This window comes from Oncorhynchus nerka, linkage group LG27 (assembly GCF_034236695.1).
Source record: "Oncorhynchus nerka isolate Pitt River linkage group LG27, Oner_Uvic_2.0, whole genome shotgun sequence".
NCBI lineage: Eukaryota > Metazoa > Chordata > Actinopteri > Salmoniformes > Salmonidae > Oncorhynchus > Oncorhynchus nerka.
The window spans coordinates 35452668-35464749 of record NC_088422.1 but is presented as its reverse complement, the minus strand read 5'-3'; the positions used below and the strand labels follow the sequence as shown (position 1 = coordinate 35464749).

General features: G+C 44.4%; 1 protein-coding gene and 1 pseudogene across 1 annotated transcript; both read left to right on the top strand.

Moving 5' to 3' along the window:
- The first annotated feature begins 3700 nt into the window (after window positions 1-3700).
- On the top strand, window positions 3701-4987 carry LOC115140128 (polyubiquitin-like; annotated as a pseudogene).
- A 3790-nt stretch (window positions 4988-8777) lies between these two features.
- On the top strand, window positions 8778-10064 carry LOC135565305 (polyubiquitin-like). The gene is made up of 2 exons (XM_065011614.1): window positions 8778-8913; window positions 9374-10064. The coding sequence occupies exon 2, from the start codon at window positions 9383-9385 to the stop codon at window positions 9851-9853; it is 471 nt and encodes a 156-aa protein (XP_064867686.1). The 5' UTR covers window positions 8778-8913; window positions 9374-9382; the 3' UTR covers window positions 9854-10064.
- Window positions 10065-12082: the final 2018 nt, after the last annotated feature.

Here is a 12082-nt window from a genome sequence, read left to right as displayed (position 1 = left end):
GGAGGCAGTGGATTTGTCTAACGTGCCCGTTGAATACCTCGACCTGAAGGAGGTGTTCAGTAAGTCCCGTGCTGCTTCTCTTCCTCCGCATCGTCCCTATGACTGTGCAATAGAATTATTGCCAGGTGAGTCTCCGCCTAAAGGCAAGTTATATTCACTCTCTGTTCCTGAGAGGGAGGCTATGGAGAGATACATCTCTGGTTCTCTGGCATCTGGATTCATTCGTCCTTCCTCTTCTCCAGCGGGGCGGGGTTCTTCTTTGTGGAGAAGAAGGACGGATCTCTGCGTCCTTGCATTGATTACCGTGGGTTGAATAACATCACAGTGAAGAATACCTATCCCTTACCGTTGATGTCCTCAGCCTTTGAAAGGTTACAGGGAGCATCCGTGTTCACTAAGTTGGATTTACGTAATGCATATCATTTGGAGTTCGCATAAGGGGGGACGAATGGAAGACCGCGTTTAACACCCCCAGAGGGCACTTCGAATATTTGGTCATGCCTTTTGGGCTATCCAACTCCCCAGCGGTTTTCCAGGCACTCGTAAATGACGTGCTGAGAGATATGATTGATCAGTTCATATATGTTTACCTGGATGACATACTGATTTTTCTTCTTCTCTCCAGGAACACGTTCAGCACGTCAGACGAGTGCTTCAGAGGTTGTTGGAGAATGGACTTTTTGTCAAGGAGGAGAAATGCATTTTCATGCACAATCCGTTCCATTCTAGGTTACATCGTCTCGACTGAAGGTATTCGCATGGATCCTGACAAGGTTAAGGCTGTGGTGGATTGGCCAAGCCCAGATTCCCGTAAGGCCCTACAGAGGTTTCTGGGATTCGCCAATTTCTACCGGCGTTTCGTTCGCAACTTTAGCCAGATAGTCGCTCCTCTTACCGCCTTAACCTCCCCAGAGTGACGTTCAGGTGGTCCGATACAGCCGAGGCTGCATTCGTCAAACTCAAGAGCCGCTTTGTTTCGGCTCCCATCCTCATAGCTCCCGATCCCTCGCGTCAGTTCGTGGTGGAGGTGGACGCTTCAGAGGTGGGGGTAGGTGCGGTACTTTCCCAACGTTCCTCTTCTGACGACAAGATGCACCCTTGCGCGTTCCTTTCCCATCGGTTATCACCTGCGGAACGCAACTACGACATTGGCAACAGAGAGTTGTTGGCAGTGAAGTTAGCACTGGAGGAGTGGCGCCATTGGTTAGAGGTTCGGGGTACCTTTTATAGTTTGGACCGATCACAAAATTTGGAATATATCAGAACCGCCAAGCGACTCAACTCCAGGCAGGCGCGGTGGGCACTCTTTTCGGACGTTTGACTTCTCTCTCTCGTATCGCCCGGGTTCCAAGAATGTCAAACCCGATTCCTTTCTCGCATTTTTGACCATTCCGAACGCCCATCCACTCCCGAGTGCATCCTACCCGGGACCCTAGTGGTCTCCACACTCACATGGGAGGTTGAATCGAGGGTCAAAACGGCCTTAGAAGGGGTAACGCCTCCGCCCGGTTGCCCGCCTAATCGGTTGTTTGTGCCGGAGGGTGTCGGTCCGATGTTATTCGGTGGGGGCATTGCTCCAACGTAGCGTGTCATCCAGGAGTCAGTCGCACTAGCTTTTGGTTAAGCAACGCTTTTTGGTGGCCACTGATGGCTCGTGACATTCACAGTTTTGTCTTGGCTTGCTCGGTTTGTGCCACTGGGAAGACTTCTAATCGACCCCCAGATGGGTTACTCCAACCGCTGTCGGTCCCTTCGAGACCCTGGTCCCACATCGCGCTAGATTTTGTTACGCCCTCCCGCCCTCCCAGGGCAAGACTGTTGTTTTGACCGTGGTGGACCGGTTCTCGAAGGCGGCTCATTTTATTCCCTTGCCTAAATTACCATCTGCCAAGGAGACAGCGGTAACTGTCGTGGATCACGTCTTTCGCTTACATGGTCTGCCGATGGACGTAGTTTCTGACAGGGGGCCCCAATTTGTGTCCAAGTTTTGGCAAGAGTTTTGTAGGTTACTGGGAGCGAGTGTCAGCCTGTCTTCAGGGTTTCATCCCCAGAGCAACGGTCAAGCGGAGAGGGCCAACCAAGATTTGGAGAGAGTGTTGCGATGTTTGGTTTCTAAGAATCCCTCTTCCTGGAGTCAACAACTCTCTATGGTTGAGTACGCTCACAATTCGTTGCCAGTGGCAGCCACGGGTCTCTCTCCGTTTGAGTGTAGTTTAGGTTACCAGCCACCTATCTTTCCCAGTACGGAGTCCGAGGTGTCTGTTCCCTCCGCTCACGCTTTCATCCAGAGGTGCCGTCGCGCATGGAGCAGAGCCCGTGAGACTCTTCTCCGGGTGGGGGCGCGCACCAAGACTAAGGCCGATCGCCACCGGTCGAAGCCTCCGGTATACGTCGTTGGCCAAAGAGTGTGGCTTTCTACTAAGAACATTCCACTCCGATCCGTTTCGAACAAGCTTGCCCCCAAATTTATCGGCCCGTTCAAAGTCACCAGGATCATTAGTCCGGTGGCGGTCCGGCTCCAGCTTCCTCCGGCGTATAGGAGAATTCATCCTACCTTTCATGTGTCTAAAATAAAACCTGTGTTTCAGGCACGCATTAACCCACCGGTCCCGGTTCCCCGCCGCCACGACTTGTTGATGGGGAACCCACCTTTTCTGTCAATCGTATTTTGGACTCTAGAAGGAGGGGACGCGGATTCCAGTACCTGGTGGACTGGGAGGGTTACGGCCCGGAGGAGAGAAGTTGGGTACCTGCTAGGGACATTCTGGATCACTCCCTTATCGATGATTTCAATCGACAGGTAAATTCGCCTGGGAACGCCAAGAGGCGTTCCTAGGGGGTATTGTCACGGTTCATGAATCCACTGCCTCCTTTTCCTTCTCTCTCTCTCTCTCTCTCTCTCTCTCCCGTGTTTGTGTGGGCGTGGTTCCCAATCTCGGCCTGATTGTCTGCGCCAGCTGGAATCACTTATCTTCCCTTTATATGTTCTGTAACCAGTGTTTCTTGTTGTCAGATCGTTGTTACTTCCCTGAGGTTGTGTCGTGTGTCCGTGCTCATCTCTCGCCGCCCTTGTGTGGATTATCTGCTGTGCTCCTTCCTACCCATCCGGACACTCTCCCCTGGGTTTCTCAGCACGCTCACATAGGAGGATGCGCCCTAGTCCCTGGGTCGGATTCCGTCTGAGTACAGTCTGTCTGTCCTGTTGCTGCTGTAACCTGTATTCATTAAACCATCGTTGCTTGCATCTTGCATCCGCCTCTGTATTGTTACAGGCACTGACATCAAAAAATATATATATTTCCTTACCTCAAAATTATGAATTTTCGATGCTCCCCGGCTCCCTAGTGATTATTGGAGAGCTGGACAGACAAGAAACTGCAGTTTCATTTTTAGTCACCGGCGGGCAGGATTGGAACCTCTCGCGGTGCCAATGTTTGACCCCCCCAAGCTAGAGTGATCTTTGTGAATTTCAGTGTGATATGCATCAATTAAATCAATATTGGGCATACTTTGAATGGGGGCAAGTTACCATTGGGCAATATCAAAGAAACAATTTATTGCACTCAACTTTCTGCAAACAGCAGCAGACTACACCATTATTTTATATTAGAAACCGAAAGCTGCGCGGCAGAGGGAAAAACGAATCTCAATTTGAGGGGCGGGGCGGGGCAGATCAGATGTTATATATACAGACTGCTCAGATGTACACTGACAGAACTATCACCATCTTTCATCGGATAAGTTTCAATTGTCAGCATACGGATTTACTAACAGTATTTCTTAAAACAAACTTGCAAGACTTCACAACAACAACTTCTCAACAATATCTACTGAACATGTAAGTCATTTTCCATTATTAAGCTACAACAGGCCTATTTTACAGAAATGTACTGGAGAAAAAAAGCTTAACAGCATATCAAGCAAATTATCTTAGAATTTGTTAGTTATTACAATGGGCTGAATAAATGGTAATGTTAAAGCCTGTAGGTAAATATAAAAGTTAGAATGCATTGTACAGTGTAACTTGTCATGAGTGTGTACGACTCCCTTATGTCTTTCAATCATCTCATAATGATTGTCATTATATACCAGCCATTTGAGTCAGCTGAAATGTTGGATAGAGACAAAACATTACATATTTTTAGCCTTATTATAAAGATCATACATGCTTTTAACACGTTATAAAGCATTACACCTGTAGGCTTTAAGTAAAGTGTTACTAAACTAATTCATTCAAAACATTCAATTGAGCTATGCTAATGTAAGGCCAAATAAATAATACATGAAATCCTCTTTCAGATATCTATCATGGAACTCACTATAACACTTTTGAACGGGAACTCACTTCCCCTGACAGTTCCGCCACACACCACCGTGGGGTCTCTCAAGAGTTTGATTCAACAACACTTTGAAGTGGCCACAACAAAGCAGAGGCTGTTAGGCGTCAATGGGAACAACATCAGTCTCAGCGATGATTCAAAAACTTTGAGCGACTATGGCCTGCATTCAGGATCTAAAGTGATGGTGCTGATTACGGGCCCGCTCCTATCCAGGTGTTCCTGAAAAACGAAAAGGGCCAGACACACACATATGATGTGGTGCCTGGTGAGACTGTAACCCAGTTCAAAGCCAAGGTACAAAACAAGGAGGCAGTCCCTGCCAACCAACAGAGGCTGATTCATGAGGGTAGGCAGCTCGAGGATGGCCAGAGGCTGGAGAACTACAACATCAGAAATCAAAGCACCATCTATCTGACGCTCCGTCTAAGGGGAGGCTGAAGAAACCCAGTATCGACCTGAAACCACCTGTCACATGAAGCCCTTAACTTATTATGCATTCCATGTCTATAGAGAAAAAGCAATCAATCTTGAACAAAAATGTGAATTGTCCTACATTTGTAATCAATTGTAAACTTTAAATTAAGCATGGCTGATATAGGCGTATATTAATGAGATTGTTATCAAGTAATAAACATACATACAATTAAGACGTATTATTTCAGTTATAGGTTATTTTGCATGTGAGCAACACATTGAATGTGTTAGGATTCTGTTAGTTTTGTACCTTGTGTAGCATTTGACCAAAGTCCTAAACACCACCCCAGTCAATTTGCCTGGTTGTACCAGCTTGCTGCACTGGCATTCACAGGCCAGCCCTTGTAACATTATGTAACTCCTGAGGCACACACACGGTGCCCTCTTCATTCAGTCATTTGGGAGAAGATCTTGGGAGGCTTCACTTCCTCACAGATGCAAGCTAAGCATTCCAAAATAATGCCACCAATTTGGTCAACAGCACTCAAAACTGAAAACACAAAAACACAGATTGGCAACAGAGCACCACGGTATATTCCAAATGTATGCATCCTTAAAAGAAAAGCCAATGAGAACTGCTCACCGGTACAGACACATAGTTGATGTTGATGAACTGGAAGGGGTCCACACTTTCCAGTTCATCTTCAAGGCAGGCCAATAACTACTATTCACCTTTCTGTGGAGTCTGCCCCCCTCTTACCCTAAAACAGCATTAGAATGGATTCAAATGAATGTACAGGCATGACAATAGCTGTCTGTGCCCAATAATGTTTGTACCATCTTTTGTGCTACTACCATATTGTGCTGCTGCCATGTTGTGTTGATAGAAGACTGCCCAAGGCCGAGAGAATGCCACTGAAAAACACGTAGACAGTTTATTTGTTGTCATGGTGGTGGTCAGAGTTGAAGAAAGTTTTCTTCAAGTGAATTCAAACAATGTGACTATGATAAAAGCAACTGTTGTCAGGAAAGACAAGGGGGGTTCTCAGAGCAGAGGCTGATTGGCTGAAAAGACAGAGAGAAAAGAGGAAAGGTCTTGGCAAAGGACACATTTACCTTGGCATAGTTTGCAAATCAAAGTAGCCCCACATTCTTACGAGTCAACCACAAACAGGGTTGGGGTGTAATTGATTACATGTAAACTGAAAATACAGATACTTTTGAAAAACTAGATGATTTCTTCTCAGATTACTTTGAAATTCATAAAGGACATTAGCAAAAATACATTATGAAACCTTTATTTTCTCAATAACATTCAATTTAATATTGAAAAAAGGTGCATGTGGGGCCTCTAAGTGGCGCAGTGGTCTAAGGCACTGCATCGCAGTGTTGCGGCGTCACTACAGCCTGGGATCAAACACAGGCTGTGTCAATGCCGGATGTGACCATGAGTACCATGGGCGGCGCACAATCGGCCCAGCGTCGTCCGGGTTAGGGAGGGTTTGGCCGGGGGGCTTTGCTTGGCTCATCGCGCTCTAGCGACTCATTGTGGTGGGCCTGGCGCCTGCAGGCTGACTTCAGTCATCAGTTGAACGGTGTTTCCTCCGACACATAGGTGCAGCTGGCTTCCGGGTTAAGCAGGCAGGTGTTAAGAACCACGGCTTGGCGGGTCATGTTTCGGAAGCAAACACTCTACATCAAAACTCAGAAGGACAGACAGGGTCTCCTCAGTCTCGCGCTCCCCTCCGGGTCTGCGTCTTACCAAACGGCGTGCATCACAGACACCAGGGATCCTCAACTTCAGTCGATCCACCTCAACACTTCCCCTGTTATCACTGCTTTCAGCTGCTCTCTGCTCCGGAAAGAAAAGCAGGCCACAGCTCTCGTCAGTCTCAAAGGTTACATCCGTTTCCAAAACACTGCCCCCATCATCTACCGGCTGCATGTCATGTTTTGTATTTGAAACAGTACCAAACTAAAACCTGAGATATTTTGGTTTGTTTGTTCTTAGTTTTTGTTTCTTGAGGCCTGTCATGCAAACAGCGTCCGCCTGAAAATTGTTGTCCACCCCAGGCTCATTGAAAAGTCTCGGAGACCCCCTGAGGCTCCCTAGTTGAGAATCACTGTTGTGGTGTAAGTATGCATACATTTTCTTTGGTATACCTTCCCAATCTGACATCTTAGTTAAATTGGAGCATCTTACGCCATGACTGTAATTGCTGCTAAGTCATATGGCTAAAAATATAAACACCCAAGCGTTCTCTGCTCTCATTGCTTATGACAGAAATTAGAATGACCAAGAATTCTGCCTCAAGGCACATCTGTAATGTAAAATGACTTTGTATTTTACTAACAGGACATCAGCTGTGAAAGGTGTCCTCACATACTTAGTGAGAGAATAGGCTAAGCTTCATGGGTTGGCACAGGAAACAACAACAAACACTAAACACCTATACTTCTCAGAATTCTACACCTCATTGAACTGCTTTTACCACCACTGACCTCAGCTGACATGGCAGACATCAGTTCTGACTCATTAGAATCACATCAGTCAAATGCACAGAGGTCATTGACCCCTGGAAATATCCATAGAGGCAGAAATGAAAGAGGAGAACATAAGTTACTGGAGAATATAGAAGTTACTCTACATCCACTGGTTACTGTTTGTACTAGAGAACATACGGGTGAATAACATTGGGTACAGTCTGACTAAGATGTGTAGTCTGAATGACATGATTCAACTACTGACAATATAAACATGTGTTGACATCATTTTGGGGAGGATGAGGCAGGGTATAGTATATAGTATTTTATTTGTATTGCTGTTAAAATGACCTCTGCATTCACAAAGGTATATGTCTGACGTATCACAAAATACCTGCAATTCCTCATCATTGCCCGTATCATCTGGACCTGGGTTTTCCCAATGAGGTTGGGTTTCATTGATAATGACATTAGGTTTCTCTTTCCTTTCTGGTGTTTGACATATCTGTGTTGAAAAATAGGGAATTATATAGAATGATAGGGAATGACCTAGAACCTGGTTCAATGATAGGGAATGATCTAGAACCTGGTTCAATGATAGGGAATGATCTAGAACCTGGTTCAATGATAGGGAATGATCTAGAACCTGGTTCAATAATAGGGAATGATCTAGAAAAGGGTTCAGCAAAAGGTGGACTGCGGGCCAAACCGGGCCACTATATATGTTTTTGGCTCCCCAAAGGTTTAGGTCAAAATAAGACTACAATCATCAGGAATTATGCAGAAATCTGTTCACCAAGGACTCCCACGAATATAAAACTAGATGTGATCGTGTTTCAATGTAATCAAAGTATGAAATATTTTTATTTGTAAATACAATCTAATTGTTGGCTTAGTTGTGGTCAATTTGTAGTGTACAAATTATTATAATTATGTTCTGACATCTGGATCATCCCCTCCGACAAAAATCGCCCGGAGGCTGAATCTATATAGTTGCCTACCCCGATATAGAATAATGAATTATATGGAATGGTCGAGAGCAGGGGTGTCAAACTCATTTTACCCCGAAGACCGCATTCGGTGTTCAACGACGTCTGGAGAGCGGCACTGACATTAAAAAAAAATATATTTCCTTGCCTCAAAATTATGAATTGTCGATGCTCCCCGGCTCTCTAGTGATTATTAGAGAGCTGGACACAGTCAAGAAACTGAAGTTTAATTTTTAGTCACCGGCGGGCAGGATTGGAACCCCTCGCGGCCCGAATATTTGAACCCCCCCGAACTAGAGTGATCTTTGTGAATTTCAGTGTGATATGCATCAATTAAATCAATATTGGGCATACTTTGAATGGGGGCAAGTTGCCATTGGGCAATATCAAAGAAACAATTTATTGCACTCAACTTTCTGCAAACAGCAGCAGACTACACCATTATTTTATATTAGAAACCGAAAGCTGCGCGGCAGAGAGGGAAAAAACGAATCTCAATTTGAGGGGCGGGGCGGGGCAGATCAGATGTTATATATACAGACTGCTCAGATGTACACTGACAGAACTATCACCATCTTTCATCGGATAAGTTTCAATTGTCAGCATACGGATTTACTAACAGTATTTCTTAAAACAAACTTGCAAGACTTCACAACAACAACTTCTCAACAATATCTACTGAACATGTAAGTCATTTCCATTATTAAGCTACAACAGGCCTATTTTACAGAAATGTACTGGAGAAAAAAAGCTTAACAGCATATCAAGCAAATTATCTTAGAATTTGTTAGTTATTACAATGGGCTGAATAAATGGTAATGTTAAAGCCTGTAGGTAAATATAAAAGTTAGAATGCATTGTACAGTGTAACTTGTCATGAGTGTGTACGACTCCCTTATGTCTTTCAATCATCTCATAATGATTGTCATTATATACCAGCCATTTGAGTCAGCTGAAATGTTGGATAGAGACAAAACATTACATATTTTTAGCCTTATTATAAAGATCATACATGCTTTTAACACGTTATAAAGCATTACACCTGTAGGCTTTAAGTAAAGTGTTACTAAACTAATTCATTCAAAACATTCAATTGAGCTATGCTAATGTAAGGCCAAATAAATAATACATGAAATCCTCTTTCAGATATCTATCATGGAACTCACTATAACGCTTTTGAACGGGAACTCACTTCCCCTGACAGTTCCGCCACACACCACCGTGGGGTCTCTCAAGAGTTTGATTCAACAACACTTTGAAGTGGCCACAACAAAGCAGAGGCTGTTAGGCGTCAATGGGAACAACATCAGTCTCAGCGATGATTCAAAAACTTTGAGCGACTATGGCCTGCATTCAGGATCTAAAGTGATGGTGCTGATTACGGAGCCCGCTCCTATCCAGGTGTTCCTGAAAAACGAAAAGGGCCAGACACACACATATGATGTGGTGCCTGGTGAGACTGTAACCCAGTTCAAAGCCAAGGTACAAAACAAGGAGGCAGTCCCTGCCAACCAACAGAGGCTGATTCATGAGGGTAGGCAGCTCGAGGATGGCCAGAGGCTGGAGAACTACAACATCAGAAATCAAAGCACCATCTATCTGACGCTCCGTCTAAGGGGAGGCTGAAGAAACCCAGTATCGACCTGAAACCACCTGTCACATGAAGCCCTTAACTTATTATGCATTCCATGTCTATAGAGAAAAAGCAATCAATCTTGAACAAAAATGTGAATTGTCCTACATTTGTAATCAATTGTAAACTTTAAATTAAGCATGGCTGATATAGGCGTATATAAATGAGATTGTTATCAAGTAATAAACATGTATAAAACTAAAACTGTCAACCATCATTGTCATGGCTCCAACTCAAAAGAAAAGACAAAGCAACATGAGGTACTGGTCAGTTTCTTGTCCGTTGTGCTATTGCTCTCTTATTTGACATGATAGAGACAGAGCAGTAACATTTACAGTTGAGTTGACTCAAACTGAGACAAGGCAGTCCACATGAGGAAACTACAGGCCGGCCTTGTCAGCAATATACGCAATGTTTCATGGTCTGATGAAAATCCTAAACGTTGCACGTTCAGATGGTTTTAAATTAGTTTGATTCAAGGCCGAAACAGTTACTATTATTCATTTCCTACAGCACTTTTGCTTTGCTTCATCTTAAACTAAACAAATATTAATGTGTATCTATGAAGAATAGGTAACATGTATTTACCATTGCTCAAACCAAAATACACCTTGGCACAAAGGAAGCATACTCAAGTGTTTCAATTCATTAAATATTTTAAATATCAGTTAGAATACAATTAAGACGTATTATTTCAGTTATAGGTTATTTTGCATGTGAGCAACACATTGAATGTGTTAGGATTCTGTTAGTTTTGTACCTTGTGTAGCATTTGACCAAAGTCCTAAACACCACCCCAGTCAATTTGCCTGGTTGTACCAGCTTGCTGCACTGGCATTCACAGGCCAGCCCTTGTAACATTATGTAACTCCTGAGGCACACACACGGTGCCCTCTTCATTCAGTCATTTGGGAGAAGATCTTGGGAGGCTTCACTTCCTCACAGATGCAAGCTAAGCATTCCAAAATAATGCCACCAATTTGGTCAACAGCACTCAAAACTGAAAACACAAAAACACAGATTGGCAACAGAGCACCACGGTATATTCCAAATGTATGCATCCTTAAAAGAAAAGCCAATGAGAACTGCTCACCGGTACAGACACATAGTTGATGTTGATGAACTGGAAGGGGTCCACACTTTCCAGTTCATCTTCAAGGCAGGCCAATAACTACTATTCACCTTTCTGTGGAGTCTGCCCCCCTCTTACCCTAAAACAGCATTAGAATGGATTCAAATGAATGTACAGGCATGACAATAGCTGTCTGTGCCCAATAATGTTTGTACCATCTTTTGTGCTACTACCATATTGTGCTGCTGCCATGTTGTGTTGATAGAAGACTGCCCAAGGCCGAGAGAATGCCACTGAAAAACACGTAGACAGTTTATTTGTTGTCATGGTGGTGGTCAGAGTTGAAGAAAGTTTTCTTCAAGTGAATTCAAACAATGTGACTATGATAAAAGCAACTGTTGTCAGGAAAGACAAGGGGGGTTCTCAGAGCAGAGGCTGATTGGCTGAAAAGACAGAGAGAAAAGAGGAAAGGTCTTGGCAAAGGACACATTTACCTTGGCATAGTTTGCAAATCAAAGTAGCCCCACATTCTTACGAGTCAACCACAAACAGGGTTGGGGTGTAATTGATTACATGTAAACTGAAAATACAGATACTTTTGAAAAACTAGATGATTTCTTCTCAGATTACTTTGAAATTCATAAAGGACATTAGCAAAAAAATACATTATGAAACCTTTATTTTCTCAATAACATTCAATTTAATATTGAAAAAAGGTGCATGTGGGGCCTCCTAAGTGGCGCAGTGGTCTAAGGCACTGCATCGCAGTGTTGCGGCGTCACTACAGCCTGGGATCAAACACAGGCTGTGTCAATGCCGGATGTGACCATGAGTACCATGGGCGGCGCACAATCGGCCCAGCGTCGTCCGGGTTAGGGGGAGGGTTTGGCCGGGGGGGGGCTTTGCTTGGCTCATCGCGCTCTAGCGACTCATTGTGGTGGGCCTGGCGCCTGCAGGCTGACTTCAGTCATCAGTTGAACGGTGTTTCCTCCGACACATAGGTGCAGCTGGCTTCCGGGTTAAGCAGGCAGGTGTTAAGAACCACGGCTTGGCGGGTCATGTTTCGGAAGCAAACACTCTACATCAAAACTCAGAAGGACAGACAGGGTCTCCTCAGTCTCGCTCTCCCCTCCGGGTCTGCGTCTTACCA